The sequence below is a fragment of the Penicillium cataractarum genome, assembly GCF_028827025.1.
Source record: "Penicillium cataractarum strain IBT 29864 chromosome Unknown utg000002l, whole genome shotgun sequence".
NCBI lineage: Eukaryota > Fungi > Ascomycota > Eurotiomycetes > Eurotiales > Aspergillaceae > Penicillium > Penicillium cataractarum.
Window position 1 is genome coordinate 1994899 of NW_026622738.1, and position 20570 is coordinate 2015468.

Genomic DNA, 20570 nt, shown 5'->3' on the forward strand with positions numbered 1-20570 from the left:
CGACATTGTCGACAATTACCTCATGAAAAACAGATTGGAAGCTAGGTTTACTCTGCTAGTCCCTTATTAGTTTATTATTATACCGCAAGGATCTATGCTACTACATTCACTAATAATCCCCCCTTACAAGGACAAGTCATTGGTAATCTCTCTACTTAGGATCCTTCGTATAAATAATGTTTGTGTGAAGGGCTATATAGCTGAATTGATTCGATTGTATTAGGCCAACATGCTGTCTGGAGAGCTATAAAGGACCTCATTTTGAGGGCATCTCTAAGCCGAGAGGCTACTCCGTAGTGTTAGTATGCTACGACGCGCGTTGCTCTGCATTGACCCTACTGGTAAAATGCCACCTCCTCAACCCGACAGTTAACATTGACTGGAATAAACAGCAGCGGCCTTTGCTGCATCATTTGCGCCATCTAAACTTCCTGGATAACGCCTGATAAAGTATGTTAACCTCTGTAAATCAGGCGTGCGGAGTTAAGAAAACGGCACATACCACAAGCCAAACGTGACCCTGAATTACCATTCTTTTTTGAATTTGGATTGTTGCCCTTACCGAGATCGTCGGCGCCCGAGTGAATAACTATTGATCTCTATTTTATCTATATTAGCTAATATGGATGATGATATTGATGATGATATTGATAGCCTCATACTCACATCCAATATAGTGTATGGACCATTGAGCGTAGCAACACGATCATTGAAGGAAAGACGGTAAGGCGACGCGGTAACATCAATATTTCCAAAGTCACCAACGTGGCGCACTTCGTCATCGGGTGCTCCGTGGTCGACATTGGTTGGGTTGTCTATATTGATGCGAGAATTAGTAAGTTATCCTGTTACACGCCGGTATTCACTGTTCTTCTGTAGCCGCCGAAGAGGGTTACCATGGATTGATGACAGACATACAGTGACCACCCGCATCGGCACATCCGTTGCCCGTTTTTCCAAACTCATGAATATGAATTCCATGAAGTCCAAATGTCAAGTTAGACAGCTCGCCCTCAATAAAAAGGCCATCCTCCCTCTCTTCGAAGGCTAGAGTTCCCTCGATTTGGCCTTCGAGGACCGCGGCTTTTCAATCGGTGGAGTTAGTCATACATAAAGCCGTGACAGGAAGGAGGTTTGGGATAAAAGGGGTGTTGATTTAAGGCCATATTAAGAAATTTTTAATACAGCCAGAATAAAGGAAATTCTATCTAATAATGCATAAGTTCTTCGAGGGAGACGTACTGGCGCGGATAGATGCCGTGACTTCAAGTGACATGGCCAAGACGGCAGGCAACACGTAAAAGAGATTAGGTAGCATATTGAAGTCGGATTGATATGATCGTAAGTTGTAAGGTTAGAAGACAGCAGATACAGCTCTGGGATAGGTACTGATTGCTTAAAGAAAAAAGGGGGATAAGGGTAGAAGGAAAAGCTTTATGGTGGTCACGGACCGACTGTCCATATATCATGTTCCTGCCTACGTATTAGCCGATAGTGTATGGATACGACTCCAGGTTCGGATTGAGGCGTTACGATAATACATATAATGTTTGTTCTTATAAATCTAACCACTACTTCGCTCTCTGTAGAATCACTGCATGTAGATCCTCGCACTATCGGCCGCCCGCAGGGCCCTAGTGTAAAGGTGATCCTTCGTAAGGTAATAATAGTTACGCCATTCGAAATCTTGACTAATTATTATTGAGCATCATCTGGTACATAGGCTATTAGAGCTCACTAGTTCGATTAGTTAAATTTTATAGTTATCACTCAGCTAATGGTTATGGAGGTCCTTGCAAAAAGCATTGCGCAGCGCACGCAGCACTAACGTTAGACCAAACAGATACACAAAATATTCTTCCTGGGAGGATTAGAGTTTAGAAGCTTGGCAGTACCTCCTAGAATATGTACCCCTCACCGCTAGGTATGGGTTGAAGGCACGGCTATGTCCTTCTTGATCATTCTCCAGTTTTGAAAGGTTATCTATGGAAAACACTAAAGCTAACAGAAACAGTTTGCTTTTATATTGACCTGTATTCGGTTTATGCTACTTCCTTGCATAAACACATTAAATCACCTAGACGGATGAGTTAGAGTAATTATATTAATCAGAATTTCAACCGTCCTAGTCTTTTATGATTAACAGGAACCCCATTCCTTGTAATTACCAGACTGCTAAGCATTGTGATTTATTTCGTAGCTCATCGCAGTAAACAGCACCCCTGCTGCTTTTGACCTCACTTAAATAGCTCGATTTCTGCGAAAGGCAACTTTGATTTCAGAATGAAGCAGTTCATTCCCTTCATTTTCCTCGCTGCGGCAGCAACTCTCGACAGTAACGACGGCGAACGCATAGCATGTGGCAGTCCGAAACTACTCTCGGTGAACGAGGGCCTTATGGCTAATCACAACGTCCGAGACCAAATCCGCGTATACTTTCAGTCCTTTAACACAACTTATCAGGACGGTTCCTTCTTTACCACGGTTAGGAAGTTCAGCTCGGAATTTCTGGACGATATAACAAAAACAGCCAAGTAAATAATCCCCCCCCCTCCTCTAAACAACCCTCTAAACCCAAACTCCGAAAATGGTGAAGTTACCACTGGTGAAATCAGGACAGAACATAGGGTTCATGTTGTCTACTAAGAGACCGACCTACTATAGAAATGATACAGATTGTGTTCTTCTTTCTAACGAAAGTCCATGGGACCTTATCGCAGACATCTCTGGCAATGCGGATGCGGTGGAGAATAATCTAGGAGGCCAGGTGGAGAATTATCCGGACTGCCAAAAATATATCTACAATTACAGAAATTGTGTGGTGGACAACTTTCGTGGGCTTAATCATTTCGCAAAAGAGCTTCAGGAAGCATGCCCGGTAGACCCTAACACTGGTGCCTGAACAAGCGGCAACTCACTAGCGGACGAGAGATAATACCCGTTGATTGGCGTACGCTTTCTTATGCGGAGCTACGGCTCTGGTGTTGTGACGGCCGAGTGTCGGTGTATAGGATCAAGGGGCATCTTGGAACTCAATCTGGGAGAGACACATCTACCTCTGTCCACATGAAACAATTGACTTTTGCTTTAGAAGCATAAATACCGTTTACTCAACTATGTACACGGTACCTGTTGGTAATATCAACAGACGCCGTTGCATTCAACAAAGTCTGACTATATCAGGTGGCTTACTTCTATTCATAATGCCGTAGCTTTGAAAAAGCGGTATCTTTTTCAGAATTGATTTCCCACTTTACGTGCATAATATCTAAGAGGCAAAGACAGTTAGGATATAGTGTCTAGTTGGAACAAAGCTAGCTAGAGCTTCATTGTCCTGTCTAGGAAATGTCCAAAATATCAGGTGTCAGCGGTGATGTAATGTGATGAGTCAGCCCGTGTTTGCAATGCCCCAGGCATTCGAGGAAGCTCCCGAGACCGAGTGAGCCTTGGCTCCTTCAGGAGAAGTGAATTGTACTTTTTTATCCCTCTGACATCATTTTGGAGGCAAGGGTGTGGCAGAATCTCCGTCGCATTGACTTCATCCGATGGAATAATTCGTTGACTCTTCGAGATACCCGTCTTTCCCGTCAAGAACTGGACCTGGTTTGACCTACCCGAATCCGGTGTGTTCGAGGTCAGATCTCCATGAGAACAGCATCGCGGCCGCGATTGCACCGCCTCTTTCTTGTATTCACATCTCAACCGGCTCCCACTTTCTGAGCAGAGGTTGTAAAGAAACATGATTCCTCATAGGAGCACGGGGCTGTTGGCTATCATTGTCTTTGTCGCGCTCCTCCTTTTTATCTTCTCGGCCTCTCCCATCCCTGAGCCGACACTCGAAACGGAAGAGGGTGAAGAACCCACGAAGTATCATGTCCCGTTACCGAAACTCCCGTCGCTGAGCAACTTCCACCTACCGTCTTTCCGTCCTCCATCGCACGAACCCCCGGCCGAGCAAACAAACAGTACGAGCGGCGAGTCGAAATGGTTCAGCACCTGGGAATGGAAGAATCCCTTCTCGTCGGCCATTACCCTGGATGAGAATCGCTCCGTCCTTCCTCCGCTGCAGGAACGCCGTCGCATCTACACCTATTACAACCCTAAATATAACCCGAAGAAGCACAGTGGCAAGGACTTGAAGGACGACCACAATGCTGATGATCAACTTCTGCTCGCCTGGCGACGAGCCTGGTTCGCACAGGGATTCCGGCCTGTGATCCTTACCCCCGGTGACGCTATGAAGAACCCATACTACGAGGTCGTACAGAAGCTGAAACTCAATGCGGATTTGGAAAACGAGGTGTTCCGTTGGTTGGCTTGGGGCCACATGGGAGCTGGAATTCTGGCCGACTTCGAATGCTTCCCCATGGCTCGATACGACGATAATCTGTTGACGGCTTTGCGACGGGGAATGACGCCCGAGTTCATCACACGTTTTGATAACTTCCAAGGTGGACTCTATTCTGCTGAGAAGCAGCGAATTGACCAGGCCATTGAAGGTGCCGTTAAGAAGCTGGACGAGAAATCTACTTCCTTCTCGGATCTGATCGACCCAGCGTTGTTCAAGGTGGAGCAGCCAACTGCCCTGGCATACTATAAATCCTCTAGCATCACCTCGCACTATCCGACCGTCCATGAGAAGATTGGCCAAAGCCCCGCAGCGGGCCGACTACAGCTTGTGGAACTCATCAATGGGCATCTCCACAACACTTTCCAGAACGCCTTCCCAGCCGGCCTGGCTGTGTTGAAGCCCTTCCCTCAACATACCACCGCGCTGGTGGAACCGGCCCTACGCTTGGCCAAGGCTCTCATCCAATGCCCGGAGTCTCCGATGCCAAACTCTTGCCCTCCCAACATTCCCGAATGCCGCCCCTGCGGCTCCGCTAAGTCGCCCATGCGGATCAGTCAGCCAGCAAGCTTCAAAAACACCACCTTCTTGTTCACCATCGGTACTCTGCCTCACCCGTATACCCTGATCAGTCTGCAGAAGAGCTCCGATCAAGTGGATACGCGCCAGATCCGTCGTGAGACTGAGCGTGATACTTGGTTGACCGAGGTTACCAAGGAACACCTGGGAGACGAGCTGGGCGGCTCCTCCCGGGGCACAGTATTCAAACAGGTTGTCGCTGGTGACCAGGCCGTTGCCAACTCCCTGTGGATGACCGTCGAGTCACTTCCTGCAGAGGCTGGACAAAGTCTTCCAGCCGAGCTTCTGGATGAGTTCGAGTGGCAATTGGGATTCAAGATCCCCCGTAGTGGTGCGATCGACCCGAATACGGCCGGTGACAAGGAGAGCGTGCAGAACAAGAACCCTAGCCAGCAGGGCGTAGGCAAAGAGTATGAATTGATTAGAAAGGCCCGTGAGGTGATCAACAACAAGAACGTCGAGGGGGTCAACATGAAGGATGTCGCCGAAGCCTGGAATCTGGCGGACACCGAAGTGTGGCGATTCGTAAAAGCGTATCGGTGAGTCTTGACCGAGTCATTTTCGTGCTGGCCACTTGACATTGGGATCAATGCTAATCATTGTTGATTATTACAGGGCTCGAAGTGTCGTTGAGCGCAAGCAGTGGGAGGAAGAGGAGAAGGCCTTTTCTAGCTCCTCTCAATAGGCGCAGTTGCTTCTTGAGGATTTCCATGTTTTATCTTCTTCTGGTATATGGTTTCTTGTACTACCGCATTTCTGGCGCACTATGGGAATTATAGAATACTATTACTGTACTACGGTATACTTTATCTTGATGTTATCCAGCCCTGGCGCAGTGTTTAGTAATCCCGCGGACTCTGATAGGCGTCCGACCCGGCGTGTGGCGATCCCCGCAGAAGCGGTGCGGTTCCACGGTGGAGCCCAGTGGGGGTGCGGGCGAGTTGCTCTATCTCGTCCTTTGATTGTGCTTGCCCTTCTGATCTCGTCTCTGCTGGACTTCCCCTCTTCACCGTCGGCTTGAATATCACTCTGGTGGCTGCCGTGAGAGTTTTGATCTCGTGACAACTTTAGGAAGGTCTTTGCGATCTCCCCCAAATATACTAAAGAGCCCCGTGTCCAGCATGAACCATTGACCGCCGCTCGTGAACGCCGTCTATACTTATCGCGTCTTGCCACTGCTCCCTTCCCTTCACTTATCGCAATGGCGCCCGCAAGCAGTACGGACTCTGACTCGGTCGGTGAAGTCGAGCAGGAGATGGCCAAGGTCACCTCGCTCGCTCAACTGACTGAGAAGTGGGACGATACTATTCGATTCTATCTGAACGGCACGAAAGTCGCCGTCGACACGCTTAACCCGGAGCTCACATTGTTGGAATACTTGAGAGGTATTGGGTTGACTGGAACCAAGCTTGGATGTGCTGAAGGAGGTTGTGGTGCTTGTACAGTGGTAGGTAGTCCTCTTGGAGGGGCTCGAGGCGGGGCTTTCATTGACATTCGAGGAAATATATAGGTCGTTTCACACCTTAACCAAACAACGAAGAAAATCTACCATGCCTCCGTCAACGCCTGCATTGCTCCTCTCGTTTCCATCGACGGAAAACATGTCATCACAGTCGAAGGACTTGGTGATGTGAAGAAGCCCCACGCGATCCAACAACGGATTGCGGTCGGCAACGGTAGTCAGTGTGGCTTCTGCACGCCTGGAATTGTCATGGTACGTCCTCGGAGTTGTTCCGATAGCGCGGAACCAGTATGAGTGCAAGTAAACTAACGCCATGATAGAGTCTATATGCATTGCTACGAAATGACCCCACTCCCTCAGAACATGCTGTCGAAGAAGCGTTCGATGGCAACTTGTGTCGTTGCACAGGATACCGACCCATCCTGGACGCCGCCCAAAGCTTCAACTCACGCAACAACTGTGGTATGGCCAAAGCCAATGGAGGATCTGGCTGCTGCATGGAGAAGAAGGATGGTGGTTGCTGCAAGGGTTCTCCTGCCACCGAAGAGACCGAGGTCGTAGAGCCCATCTTCCCAGCGCCCGAGTTCAAGAAATACAGTCCCGATACAGAACTGATCTTCCCCGCCGCCCTACGAAAGCATGACTTCCAGCCCCTCGTCTTCGGCAACAAGAGGAAGAAGTGGTATCGACCTGTGACTGTGGAGCAGCTGTTGCAGATCAAACATATCCACCCCGAGGCGAAGTTGATCGGCGGAAGCACAGAGACCCAGATTGAAATCAAGTTCAAGGCTATGCGCTATTCCGCGTCCGTCTACGTGGGCGATATTCCCGAGCTGCGACAATTCACCTTCCATGATGACTGCCTCGAAATTGGTGCCAACGTATCGTTGACTGATTTGGAGCATATCTGTGAACAAGCCGTGGAACGCTACGGACCTAATCGCAGCCAGCCTTTCAAGGCGATCAAGAAACAGCTTGCGTACTTTGCTGGACGTCAAATTCGAAATGTTGCGTCGCCGGCTGGTAACTTGGCTACTGCCTCTCCAATTTCTGATTTGAATCCTGTGCTCGTGGCCACAAACACTATCCTGGTCGCCAAGTCTTTCGGGGGAGAGAAAGAAATTCCCATGACTGAGTTCTTCCAGGGCTACCGTAAGACAGCTTTGGCGCCCGACGCTATCATTGCCAGCCTGCGGATCCCAGTTGCGCAGGAGAATGGAGAGCACATTCGCGCCTACAAGCAGGCTAAGCGAAAGGACGATGATATTGCTATTGTCAACTCAGCGCTTCGTGTTTCGTTGTCTGATACGAACGAGGTTACCAGCTGTAACCTTGTTTTCGGCGGCATGGCTGCCATGACGGTCTCAGCGAAGAACGCTCAGGATGCGCTGATCGGCAAGAAATTCACAAATCCCGAAACTTTGGAAGGAGTCATGTCTGCTCTGGAGAAGGACTTCAGTCTGCCCTATGGTGTGCCCGGTGGAATGGCCACTTATCGGAAGTCCTTGGCAATGGGCTTCTTCTATCGATTCTATCACGATGTTCTCTCGGGCCTCGAGGTCAAGGCCGCTGATCTAGATGCCGACGTTGTCGCTGAGATTGAACGAGCCATTTCTACTGGTTCAAAGGACCACGAGGCTTCTGTCGCTTACCAGCAGAAGATCCTAGGCAAGGCTACTCCTCACGTTGCTGCGCTCAAGCAATCCACTGGTCAAGCCCAATATACCGACGATATTCCAGTTCAACAAAACGAGCTATTCGCCTGCATGGTCCTTTCAACCAAGGCACATGCAAAGATCCTAAGTGTCGACGCCTCCGCAGCGCTCGAGATCCCTGGTGTTGTCGATTATGTGGACCACAACGATCTACCAAACCCACAGGCCAATTGGTGGGGAGCACCCGTCTCCGATGAACTTTTCTTTGCCGTGGATGAAGTCAATACTGCTGGTCAGCCAATTGGTGTGATCGTGGCGCAAACTGCCAAGATCGCCGAGGAGGGCATGAGAGCTGTCAAGGTTGAGTATGAGGATCTTCCCGTTATCTTGAGCATGGAAGAGGCCATTGAGGCGGAATCGTTCTTTGGTCATTATCGCTTCATCAAGAATGGTGACACGGAAGAGGGCTTCAAGCAGGCTGACCACATCTTTGAGGGCGTCTCTCGCATGGGTGGTCAAGAGCACTTTTACTTGGAGACTCAAGCTTGCGTTGCCATTCCCAAGCCTGAGGATGGGGAGATTGAGGTCTGGAGTGGCACACAGAACCCTACCGAAACGTAAGTTCCAGCATACCCCGTCTGACCAAACTAATTCATGCTAACATATCAACTAGTCAAGCATACATCGCCCAGGTCTGTGGAGTCGCAGCCAACAAGGTTGTCTCTCGTGTCAAGCGTCTTGGGGGTGGATTCGGTGGCAAGGAAACGCGCTCTATCCAGCTGGCTGGAATTTGTGCCACTGCCGCAAAGAAGCTTAATCGACCTGTTCGATGCATGCTGAACCGTGACGAAGACATCCTGACATCCGGTCAGCGCCACCCCTTCCTCTGCAAATGGAAGGTTGGTGTTACCAAGGAGGGAAAGATTCTTGCTCTCGACGCCGACGTGTTCGCCAACGGTGGCCACACCCAAGATTTGTCGGGTGCGGTCGTCGAGCGAAGCTTGTCTCACATCGACGGTGTCTATAAGATCCCCAACATCTATGTGCGTGGTCGAATCTGCAAGACGAACACCGTCTCCAACACAGCCTTCCGTGGCTTTGGTGGACCTCAGGGTCTATTCTTCGCCGAGTGCTACATCTCCGAGATTGCCGATCACCTCAATATTTCACCCGAGCACATGCGGGCCATTAATATGTACAAGCCGGGTGAAACTACCCACTTCAACCAGGAGCTCAAGGATTGGTATGTGCCGTTGATGTACAACCAAGTCCTAGAGGAGAGCAACTACATGGAGCGCCGCAAGGCTGTCGAGGAGTATAACAAGGAGCACAAGTGGTCTAAACGCGGCATGGCCATCGTCCCGACCAAGTTTGGTATTTCATTCACAGCTCTTTTCCTGAACCAGGCCGGTGCTCTGGTTCACATCTATCATGACGGCAGTGTTCTCGTTGCCCACGGAGGTGTCGAGATGGGTCAGGGTCTTCACACTAAGATGACCATGATCGCCGCCGAAGCTCTCGGAGTGCCACAAGACAACGTCTTCATTGCCGAAACAGCGACCAACACGGTTGCCAACACTTCTTCAACTGCAGCATCTGCCAGCTCGGATCTCAACGGTTACGCCATTTTCAACGCCTGCGAGCAGCTGAATGAGCGACTCCGCCCATTCCGGGAGAAGATGCCCGACGCGACTATGAAAGAGCTCGCGCACGCAGCATACTTCTCCCGTGTCAACCTCTCCGCACAGGGCTACTACCGGACTCCCGATATCGGCTACGTCTGGGGTGAGAACTCCGGCCAGATGTTCTTCTACTTCACTCAGGGTATCACCGCGGCCGAAGTCCAGATCGACACTTTGACTGGAGACTGGACTCCTCTGCGCGCCGATATCAAGATGGACGTTGGCCGAACGATTAACCCATCTATCGACTACGGCCAGATCGAAGGTGCCTACATCCAGGGCCAGGGACTCTTCACGACAGAAGAGAGCCTGTGGCACCGCGCCTCGGGCCAAATCTTCACCCGCGGTCCGGGTAACTACAAGATCCCCGGTTTCCGCGATATCCCCCAGGTCTTCAACGTGAGCTTGCTGAAGGATGTTGAATGGGAGAATCTGCGTACTATCCAGCGGTCCCGTGGTATCGGCGAGCCGCCCTTGTTCATGGGTAGTGCCATGTTCTTCGCTATTCGCGATGCGCTCAAGGCTGCTCGGAAGCAGTGGGGTGTTGAGGAGGTGCTGAGCTTGGTTAGCCCTGCTACCCCGGAGCGTATCCGTATCAGCTGTGCTGATCCGATTGTTGAGCGGGCGCGGGTGACTCCCAAGGAGGGCGAGCAGAGTTTCTTTGTTGCTATTTAGTGAGAGCGTGTTATGTTATATACGAGTTACGGCATGGCATGTACAACGATGTCCATTTAGAATTTTATCATGAGATTGTTTAAGAACTACGCCGTTCAATGTAAGCTTCCAACGCGGAACCGAGTTTAGCTCATGCATATGAGAGATCCTAGTCTATTCTTCAAGCGATGTAGATGATCAAGAAATGCAGGATGCAATTGGGTCATTAAGCCAAAAACTCCCAGGTAATAAAACCTTTCCACCAGCACCTTGACATGCAAAAAGATGATACACGAATAGAATAACGCTCAATATCAAAAATGAATCAACCCCTCTTCACATCATACTCGACATAATTACTTTTCCGCAACGCCGGCTGCGCATCAACCTTAAGCGCAGAATCATAATCCCTCTGCCCCGCAAACCCAAGCTTCTCATCCGTCAACGACGTCTCACCCCTAGCCTGCGCAGAGCTCGCAACGGGCGTCTCATACCGCGGCACAGCCTGAATAAATCCAAGCTCATTCCTCGGGATAGCAGTCAGGGGTATATCGGTGAACTCCCTAGATTCCGGTGCGGGGGCAGGGTTGTTAGGAACGGGGTCCATGGCATGACCGCCTCCATCACCGCGATTCCGTTCGCGTCCCCAGAAGAGCGTCATTGCGCGGAGGATACCGATCAGCGCGATGAGGACCCAGAGTAGAAGGATGGCGGTGGCGATGAGGGTTTCTGTGCGTAGACCGTCTTTGAGTTTGTCGATGACTCGTTGGACTACTTCTGTGATTTTGTTGGAGGTTGTATCCCCTGCGTCGGCGAGGAAACTATCGGATGCGTTCGTGTCGTTGGAGATACTAGCGTTCGCGCCACGAGAGAATGTGTCGTTTGGAAGATGGGGGAAATCAATGTGGGCATGGTCGTGTACCCATGTGAGACCCTTTTGAACGCTCTCGATTTTAAGGCCGATGAGACAGTCAAAGAGCTCTTGGACAGGTTCTTCGAGGAGCGTGCCGCCGAAGGTTTCATTCAGGACGTTTTGAGTTTTCACTACGAAGGTCTCAAGGGTGTCATTGACGGCCGTCGTACTGGTATTCACCCAGCCAAAGATTTTGTTATTCAGATCATCGTCCATGGAGTCGATCGCCTTGTTTGCGTCGGTAGCCCATGCCACGGAGGCATTTGTTAGCGCACTCACGACTTTATCGGCGTATTCACCGACTTCGGTGCTCAGTTCGGGGACGACTTTCTCGACACTTCTGAGAAGGATGTATTGGCAGAGACAGGAGAGCAGTGCTGCGATGGCGATACCGAGTACGAATAGAGCCGGCATGGAGGTGGCATATGCGACGGCCCAGCGCACTAGAATCTGGCGACGACTGTTGCTGAAGCGGCTTGCAGCCTTTATTCCTGTCGCGGCAGTGTATGGCCGAGAGACGATGTAGACGACGTCCATGGGGTCGTGGGCTTCCTTGCGGACAAGTTGGGAGCGCTCCTTCATCTGGCGCCATCGGCGGATCTCCTGCCATGCGACGGGAACGCAGGCCAGAACGGCTGCAATCAGGATGACGGCAATGAAGATTTTTCGTGCGGTGACTGCAATGTCGGTCACTCCTTGGAAGAAGCTGTTTATACCGTCGTTGTCATCGCAGAAGGAGAGCTGCTGCTTTTGTGGGACGGACAGAGCGTTGCGATCAAAGCTGTAAGTTCCCAATGAGCCGTTTACCAGTTTCTTGACCTCTTCAAAAGGTAGTCGGATAACGTTCTCGGTGAAGTTCTGTACCTCATCAAATGACGGAATATCGTCACTGAGTTTATCGAGAGTGGTGTTGATTGAAGACGGAATGGCGATATTATCCAAAGAGCTGAGTGAACTATTCAGATTCAACGTTGGCAGATCAGCTCCCAGAGCGCTTGCAGCCGTGTTGACTAAACTGGCGAACTCATTAAGTGCGTCCTCAAAGGTAGTGACCGTCTTCTTAACATCCTTCACCGCTGCTTTGATGGTGGTGTTCAAGAAGCCCGCAACCTCCTCAATCAGCTCGGTAGCAACATGGACACTGCTTCGCACCACCATCGTAGCGAGACAGAGATAGGTCTGGTACATGATCTTGATGATGAACAAGATGATCTCCTCCACACCCGTGATGGTAAGCATAAGCATAGTGTTCAGGCCATTCACCGCATGGTCAATTCCCGAAGCAGTGAGCTCGTTGACGCCTGAGGCCAGGTAGTGCGGCATGGAGGCCATTGCACTCCCCATGGACTCCACGGAGGTACACGCAGACAATGCCTCGCGCTTAGCTGAGGCCATGTCACTGCGAACACCTCCGATAGCAATCAAAACTCGGACCAGGACTAGGATCAGCAATATCGTCCAGCGGTTGATCCAGACTTGTGAGAGTCGGGCGCGCAGGCCAAGATATGGCGTAAGGCCATCTGGATGCAAAGGAATGATTCGCCCGTTGGAAGGGTCGTGGGCTCCATATGGAGGGAGTAAGGGAAAGACTGATCTCCCAGATCGTGTGAATATCATGATGTCGTTGTGGAAGGGAATATGTTTCGACGTCCAGCGGGAAACACGAAATGGCGACTAAGTAGTCGCAATCGAGACTGTACAGCGGAGAGGAGGAGAGGAGGGTATTTCACAGGAGGGATTATAAAAAGAAGTAAAGGGTTGAGGTGTTCTAAGGGAGCATAGTGTATAGAGGGGATGTTAGGCAGTGAAGGAGGGAGATGTTAATCGAGAGAGGATGCAGCCTAGAAAAGAGAAGAACAATCAAAGTAATAAGTGTCAAGGCAACCGCCACGGAAAATGAGGAAGCTGGAGACCAAAATAGAAAGCGATGAATAGAAGGTCAAACAGAATTCCAAGCCCAATACACAAACATTATTTCTGGAAGCCAGCGCCAATCTATTACACCTAATCCATCTCCCAGGAGGCTGATCTTTTTATAAAGAGGTCCCATTTGAAGCATTTAGCGACCCCGGAGACATTGCCATGACCAGTCAGAGGGTGTCATGCCCAAGCCGAAACAAAGAAAGGCATAAAAATAAAGCCGGTTGACAACTGATCGGAGCCAGGATCTGTTTCATCCTGCATCAAAGCGCGTATATGCCTCGTCTAGTGCTGAAGAGTCCCAGGGTCAGTCAAATTTAGACCCTGTGAGTCCCCATCGTTGCTGTGAGCGCTTAGTGGCCGCTTGCTGAAAGCCAATCGCCGGTGTGTCACGATGTCAGACTCGAACGGGTGGGTCTTTCAGGACCCGCTCCGGTGTTTCCAGTGTCATGTGGCGCTGACAAAGAGGCTTTGTTTGGATGGCGCTGGCTGTTAGTCCTCTTTGTTTCCGGGGTTGCTGGAGGGTAAGGGTGTCTCGAATAACGCGAGAGCCAAAAGAGGGACGAGCGGGTCCACAGGATTTCCGGGCTAAATCGACTGTCATCTCAACGGACGCAGGTGGTTGGATGGCTCCGTCAGAGTCACCGTGCCACTAGATCAGACCCACTTCTCCGTGTGACGAATCCCCTTTTGAGTTTCCCATAGACTGTCAGGCTGTCAGCGCTTCATACTTGGGGCAATATACAATAACATTGAGATTCCAACCCTCGCAATCAAAGGAATTCAGCAAGATGGAAATTCATACCAGCGGACAGACCTAAGCAGAGCCAGAGACACGGGAAGCTCCGTCCTGTTGGCTGCAGCCTGCAACCTGAGGAGCTGCAACGGTTAAGCGCCCGGCAGAAACTTGGCTCATCTTCAGCCCGGGTTGGGTAGGCGGTGTGCAGGGACCTTACATACATCACGTGCCACTTTGTACCCTAGTTGTGACGACCTCCCAGGACTCTAAATCTCCAAGGTCGATAAGAGACAGGCAGGAAGTTCATTTAAGCTTAAATCTATATCCGTAGCATGGCTCTCACTATGGTAAATATGTATGTCATGGCCCGTAAGATTCCATTTGAAAATTTCCGTAATTCCGTTCCAACGAATACACCCACTATATATCTCGAGGGAACAATGGATATTTTGCTACACTGTAAACCAACAGAGCCCCCATCTTCATCTCACCGCAATAAATCAACCCAAGGAAATGGGCCACATCCACCATCATTGCTCGAATATCTTGAGAAACGATGGAAGAAGAGTCTGCACGCCTCCTGTGCATCTCAGGATCACCCAGCGAGTTCCGGAACAAAGCTATTGTGGTTGTTCACAATCCCGTATCCTCTTGATTGCATCCACGTAACCGTGCGGACTTTCTGGACCTCGTTGTAGATATCTTGATATCCGTATTCGAGATTGCTTGTTAAACTGGATATTTCTGCGCTGTTCGTTCAATTCCGGTAGTTTCTCCCCTCTCAGAGAATCACTTCCAGAATGTACAGGGGAGACAAACGAACTGTTCCCGCCTTCAGTACACGGGATGGTTATGATAACCATAAGATAGCCCTTGAAGGCACTGGACTGTAATGCCGCGGCCACGAATATGACTTTTCCAGCGGGCCAGTTTTCCTATGCTTAGTCGTCGAGTGGTCGTTACCTAGCATGCTGCGTTTGCATCCTGAAGATGTAGAGACTCCTAAAGTAGGTTGAGGGAGCGTCTAGTTCTGACCCGCTTAGTCGTCGATTGCTGTCGATTGTCTTCGTGGGTGATGTTGTCGGCGATGATGTCGTCGATAGGTCGCGCGGTTTCTGACGATGCGATTGCCTGTCCCACGACGCAACACAAAACCCTCCGTCTCTTCTTCTCTCTCCTCTTCATCTTTTCCATCCTCAACACACCCAGCGCATTTCTTCTCTCCCTCATCCATCTGGATAGAGTCCCCCTTCTCCGTTGAAGCAACGCCTGCCTCGTTGAGGCTTTCGATAGTGACGTCTCGTCACTTCGCTGTCGTTTGCAACAGCATCCAAGGTACGTCCACCTCTTGTTTGCGAGTCGAAGGCACCAGCTTCGATATCGACTGCAGGGTACTGCTCCTTCGTTTCCTTCATCTCGCTGCCCGTCCTGCACAATCTTTCCTTTCCCCATCTCTCCCCCTCGTCCTCTCGTCGATAGCACCGACGGGTATCCCCAACCTTGGACAGCACTTTCCCGTCACCTCACGTCACTTCACAACATCCTTTGACCTGGTAACGCGCCCGTGTTCTCTCATCATCACCATCTCTTGCACCTCACAACTCATCACCCACTTGACTGCACCCCTCAGGTTAGTCTCGATGAGACAAGCCACCCATCAGACCCTGATCGTCAAGGCTAACAGACCGTCTTTGCAGGTTCCAACATCGGTTGGTGTGACGGTTGCTCCTCGGAGCTCACAGCCCACCGACACACATCATCTGTAAGTAGTCGAGTATTTCACGCACCTGGATCGTAGATAATCATGCTGACATGTCTTCGTCACAGCCTGTGTTCGGACCTCTTGATCTCGACATCTCGTCCAGGTCTTCGCCACCCCCCTTCCCTGCGAGAAACTCATTTTTCTCGTAAGTGTCTCCGCTCATGGAACATATGTCCTATTGCTGACCAGTATCTCGAAGGCCTTTTCTTTAACCTCGTCCCTGTCGACGTTCAAAGGATCCTCATCAACATGGGCATCCAAGGAAGTCGCCTCACCGATCAGGCAAACCAGCTTGACGGCGAATATGCCCTGGTTCTGGACTCCCAGAAGAACGTCCACCACTTCCCAGGACCTGAAGGAGTAGATAATGAGTCTGCGGACAACTGGCTGGAGCTGCAGATCTTCCAGTGGAGGGAAGAAACCCCAACTCTCATTCTGAAGATGGCACCTGCATCTTCAGGCCCTGAGTTCCAGCAACAGCTAGACCAGTCGACCGACGCACTTAAGTTCATCTTCCAACTGCCGGCCGAGTACCCAGGAGGCCGAGTTGGACTTCTTCGTACCATCCAGGATCTGGTTGCCGGCGTCAACCCTTACGGCATCGTGGAAACAGTTGTCGGGAGAAGGGTGACAACCAGATTCCTGACGAAGAAGAGATGGGCGCGTCAGCATGAGAAGGAGCATTCGTGGACTAATGCCCCGAAGGCCTACAACTGCAAGGTCGGCTGGACGCAGTTCTCATCCCAGTACTTCTTCAAGTTCCGGGTAAACACAGGAGAAGCGGCACTCCTGGCGGTGAATCGACATGCTGACGAGTACAAGTCTGCAGTGGGTCAGCGACAAGTAAGTAACACGCCTTGTCAGAATGATAAAGGAGTTCTGAAGCTAACTTATCAAAAGACGCCGCAGCAACAGCTGTATTTCATGCAGCTCATGACCCTGCCTGTTCGGGTTTGGATGTGTGTTCGGTATCACCGACGCCCAAGTTCCGAGGATGAAAGTGAAGAGCGTGAATCCCAGGCTGAAAAGCCTGATGCCGAATTCATCCACGACGCATCACCTCTTAATACTAAAGAGGGATCGTCAACCGGTATCTTGGGCGAGTTCAAGAAACTCATCAAGGACTCGACCCAGCAAGCTGCTCGTAGCGCTGCTGACGTGGTCGATGATGATGAGCTGGTGACGGGAGAGCACCCAAGCCTTGACAGCCAGGGCCCGGAAAAGAGTGTGGTCTCACCCAGCGAGGGGAAGACAGAGGAGGAGCAGGAGGGAATGTCAAACACGCCGCTTGACCAGCCCCACGCGGTGGTGTGTGAGAACTTGACGATGGGAAAGACGGGGTTGACGAAGAACCAGAAGAAGAAGAACCAGAAGAGAAGGAAGAAAGCCTACCACAAGGCAGTAAGAGAAGCGCACGCAGATGCACAGCCGCGGCAAGTTCAACCAAACGACGAACAGTCAGCGTCCGCAGCGTGCGGCGCGGCTGGTCAAACCCTCGTCGTTGGGAATGTCGACCTTATTGAGGTCGACTTGCGGTCCCCAACATCTGGCAGTGCCTCCTTCTTGACTGCGCGTTCGCAGTCTCCCTCGAAAATTTCCACAGGTTCTCGAAATTCCCATACTCCTCCCCTGGCCCCCAATGTTTCCTTCACTGGGGAGTCTGATGAAGAAGGTGTTCCAGGTAAGAAACGCCCAATTGGTCGATTGCACGGTTTCCCATATCCTTCCGATCTATAGCCCACACCTTCAACTATCGAGTTTGAAGCTAACATAAGAACTATAGAACACCAGACAAGCAGAGTCGAATCAGACTCTGAGACCACATCTCTGCCCGGGGACTCTCGCGAGCCCAGTCAAGAAGGTAAGTTTTGGATCTCCGCAACTCATTTGTTATATTGAGTTCTGCCACATTGATATGACTATCTTGCTAACGCTCATCGTAGAAGTGATCTTTTTGGAGACCATAACTGGCGCTCAGCCAGAGTCTCATGTGCAGCGGTTGTCTGCAACAGCGACCCCTGCAAAACCCACCACCCATCCCCGGGAGATTTCTCCGCGTTCGGAGCGCGAATCTCCCAGTCCGACTTCGAAGGTTGAGCCGGTACTTGGAGCAACGTCTCCGCTGCTTGTTGTCGGGGACAGGCATGAAAAGCGGGATTCCAAGGCACCAGAAGGCCGCCAAGACGCCACGAAGTCGGGGGATGAACTGGACGACACATGCGCAGCAACAGCTCATGTCGAAGCTCGTCAGCAAGAGGTTTCGCCGCAGGACGTGTCTGGTATCACTGACCAGCCCCTGCAGCCTCGTGCTGAACCCTTATCCGGCCCTGCGACTCATCATCAGCCGCCAAAGAAGGCCCGGGGACAACAACGAGCTGGAGACATCACGACCTTGGCCAAAACACCCCAGTCGCTTCATTCTAGCCAAGAATCCACTGCATCCGCAGAGGATCAGTCGAGCGTCTTGGGACCAGTGACTCCGCGACCTACCAGCCGTCAATTGCTGGTCGTCAGTCCGGAATCAGCTGAAATTCGGCCATTGTCGACTGCTGCCGTGTCCGCAAGCCACCCACAGCAAGACGAACCCTCTTCGGCGACTACCCCGACCAGGACGCCCGGGTTATACCCTAAACGCATGGCAACAGTTGGGAACCCGACTCAACGAGGGGCACCTGTAAAGCGTGTACCGCCTGCCAAGACGCCCCGCCTCTCGAGAAAGGCAGTGGTACCAGCAGGACGTGGGCGCAGAGGTGCACCACGGACCTATGCTCACCCAGCCAAGACGTCTGGCTTCCACACCGCGGTACCAGCAGGGCGCAAACGGGACGGTGGATTCGTCTCTGGGGTTAACCCAGCCAGAATGCCCGGTCCTATGATGGCCGTGGTACCAGCGGGACCCCGTGGGGGCTTTGCTCCATCTCCAACCGTAGCACCTGGCTACGGTGCCTACCAACAAAGTCCTTCTCAATGGCACCAGGCGCCCACACCTGCCGCAACGTCATGGGAAGGGAACCCTGTAACCAGCCAGTCCTATGTGCTGGGGAATCCCCATCGACCTTGCGGTGGAGGTGCGTATCCAACGCCTCCGACAAAAACGGCTCCGGGTCCCTCTGATGTACCTGGAAGGAATGTGGAATACAAGCAAAAGGAACCAGAGATTGGCAAATTCTTCTGGGACTTGACATTCCACTCCTTCCGGTGTGCAAAGGCGGGCTGTTGGAAGCAGTGCAACCTGTGGGATTGTCAATCTGTCGTCTGTCCGTTCTGTGGACCTTTTTCGCGCGTCATGTACTGCGGGAAGGAACACATGCGGGAAGATGTCAAGATCCACTGGCTTCACTGCGGACAGGCATCGATGAAAGATCCCTGTGTGGATAATTCGATACCCCCGGACATCCGAGTCGGACCTCCCGCAATCCCTTGCAAGAATGGCTGGGATAGTCCTGAGCGTCACCGGCAGGCAATGTGGTTCACTACAGCGCGTCAGGAAGGTGACTACTTCCTCTTCGCGGACTGGGAAGACTCCTTTGTCTCTGGTACAAGGCTGGACGAGTGGGAAGGGCGGTGCTCGCCTCGTGTGGCCCTGATCGTGCGCTTCGCCGATCCGGTTGAGAAGGACCGTTTCCGACGGATCCTTGCAGTGTGTTTGCTGGAATCAGTTGAGGTCCAGCCACTGGTTGCCTACATGTTCCGTTTGCTGCGGGACAGGCTCCAAGCCAAGAATCAGTGGTCGCCTCAACTGGACTTCGAGCTTCGGCGCCAGATATCCTGGGAGTTAGGTGTATCTCTTGACCCGGAAGTCCTGGGCCTGCGACACGCTTGCGAGACCGAATGGAACGGCCGACCACCCCGTCATTGCCGGGACCCGATCTGCTTTGCTGAGTGGCGGAACCTCTTGGGCACGTTAGGATGGGATCAATGTTTCGAACGCCTTGTCAGCAATGAAGAATGCAGTCACTGGCTTCTTCGAGCGCATCGAACCACCCATCCCACTGTCACAAGTGTGTACGACCGGACGCGCGGAGAGGGATTCGACGATGTCGTCGATGAGGAGAAACGACTCTTCCGGCGTGGCGAGGCTTGGGATGGTCCAGGGACAGGCCTCATGGAGATGGAAGGTCCAGAAGTGTGCTAAGATGTCCTTTAGCACGGGTGGTGGTCTTGGTCGCAGAAGGACCGCACAGCGGAGAAGTTGTGGTGCGGACGGCGTGTGCTGGTGGGTTTCTGTGGTCAAGGAATAAAACCGTCATCAAGCCTCCCCGGCTTGAGCTCCTTTGCCAGAGGAGTTTGAGTCGAGGAAGTGCCCGGTCCTCCCTCAGACTCTCATTAGCATGCGGCGATCCGATTAACTTTCTTTTTGTGGTGATGGGAGGGGCGGGACTCCTACCATCACTTGTTTGGTGTACGTGTACGGCATCCGGGTTCTAGTGGCAAATTCTTTTCTGCGAGTGGCTTCTTCTTTTGTTACAACATAAAGCCCTATAATTCGGATGTCGTTGATTGTTTGAGTAGTGGGGTCCTCTCACCACTGTGTCGCAACGGACAGTCCCCCGCTGCGCCGTGGCCAGTCGTGATGACCAGATGATTAATTTTTTAGAGAATGACAATTCTCTTCCCGGATCGTCAAGAACATGTTCAATTTCCTGTAGATATGAAATGCCTGTATAAGGGAATTGACTGGATAGTAAACCCCCAGTCATCAATAAGATAAACGTTAAAATAGAGCTACTAGTCAGTGCAATTGGTGGTGGTCAACAAGATATCACAATAAATGTTAGGGAAGAGGCGCATTGAAAGTTGCAAGGTCTTAATATAAGCGGCTGTCCGGTCTCTTTGTATTTTGGGAATCTATGGAT

At 51.4% G+C, this 20570-nt stretch overlaps 5 protein-coding genes across 5 annotated transcripts; 3 read left to right on the forward strand and 2 right to left on the reverse strand.

The window, feature by feature from the left end:
* Positions 1–422: 422 nt before the first annotated feature.
* Positions 423–1318, reverse strand: N7496_002797 (uncharacterized protein; the record flags this gene model as incomplete). The annotated part of the gene is made up of 5 exons (XM_056695728.1): positions 423–442; positions 503–599; positions 667–815; positions 919–1083; positions 1243–1318. 5 exons carry the CDS (start codon positions 1316–1318, stop codon positions 423–425), a joined length of 507 nt encoding a protein of 168 aa, XP_056557940.1.
* A 2421-nt stretch (positions 1319–3739) lies between these two features.
* On the forward strand, positions 3740–5612 carry N7496_002798 (uncharacterized protein; the record flags this gene model as incomplete). The annotated part of the gene is made up of 2 exons (XM_056695729.1): positions 3740–5466; positions 5543–5612. 2 exons carry the CDS (start codon positions 3740–3742, stop codon positions 5610–5612), a joined length of 1797 nt encoding a protein of 598 aa, XP_056557941.1.
* A 516-nt stretch (positions 5613–6128) lies between these two features.
* Positions 6129–10401, forward strand: N7496_002799 (putative xanthine dehydrogenase HxA; the record flags this gene model as incomplete). Its single annotated transcript, XM_056695730.1, has 4 exons — positions 6129–6374; positions 6438–6641; positions 6710–8661; positions 8718–10401. The coding sequence occupies 4 exons, from the start codon at positions 6129–6131 to the stop codon at positions 10399–10401; spliced, it is 4086 nt and encodes a 1361-aa protein (XP_056557942.1).
* Positions 10402–10705: 304 nt separating this feature from the next.
* Positions 10706–12910, reverse strand: prm1 (pheromone-regulated protein PRM1; the record flags this gene model as incomplete). The annotated part of the gene is made up of 1 exon (XM_056695731.1): positions 10706–12910. One exon carries the CDS (start codon positions 12908–12910, stop codon positions 10706–10708), a length of 2205 nt encoding a protein of 734 aa, XP_056557943.1.
* Positions 12911–15963: 3053 nt separating this feature from the next.
* On the forward strand, positions 15964–19849 carry N7496_002801 (uncharacterized protein; the record flags this gene model as incomplete). The annotated part of the gene is made up of 4 exons (XM_056695732.1): positions 15964–16557; positions 16615–17395; positions 17498–17575; positions 17658–19849. The coding sequence occupies 4 exons, from the start codon at positions 15964–15966 to the stop codon at positions 19847–19849; spliced, it is 3645 nt and encodes a 1214-aa protein (XP_056557944.1).
* Positions 19850–20570: the final 721 nt, after the last annotated feature.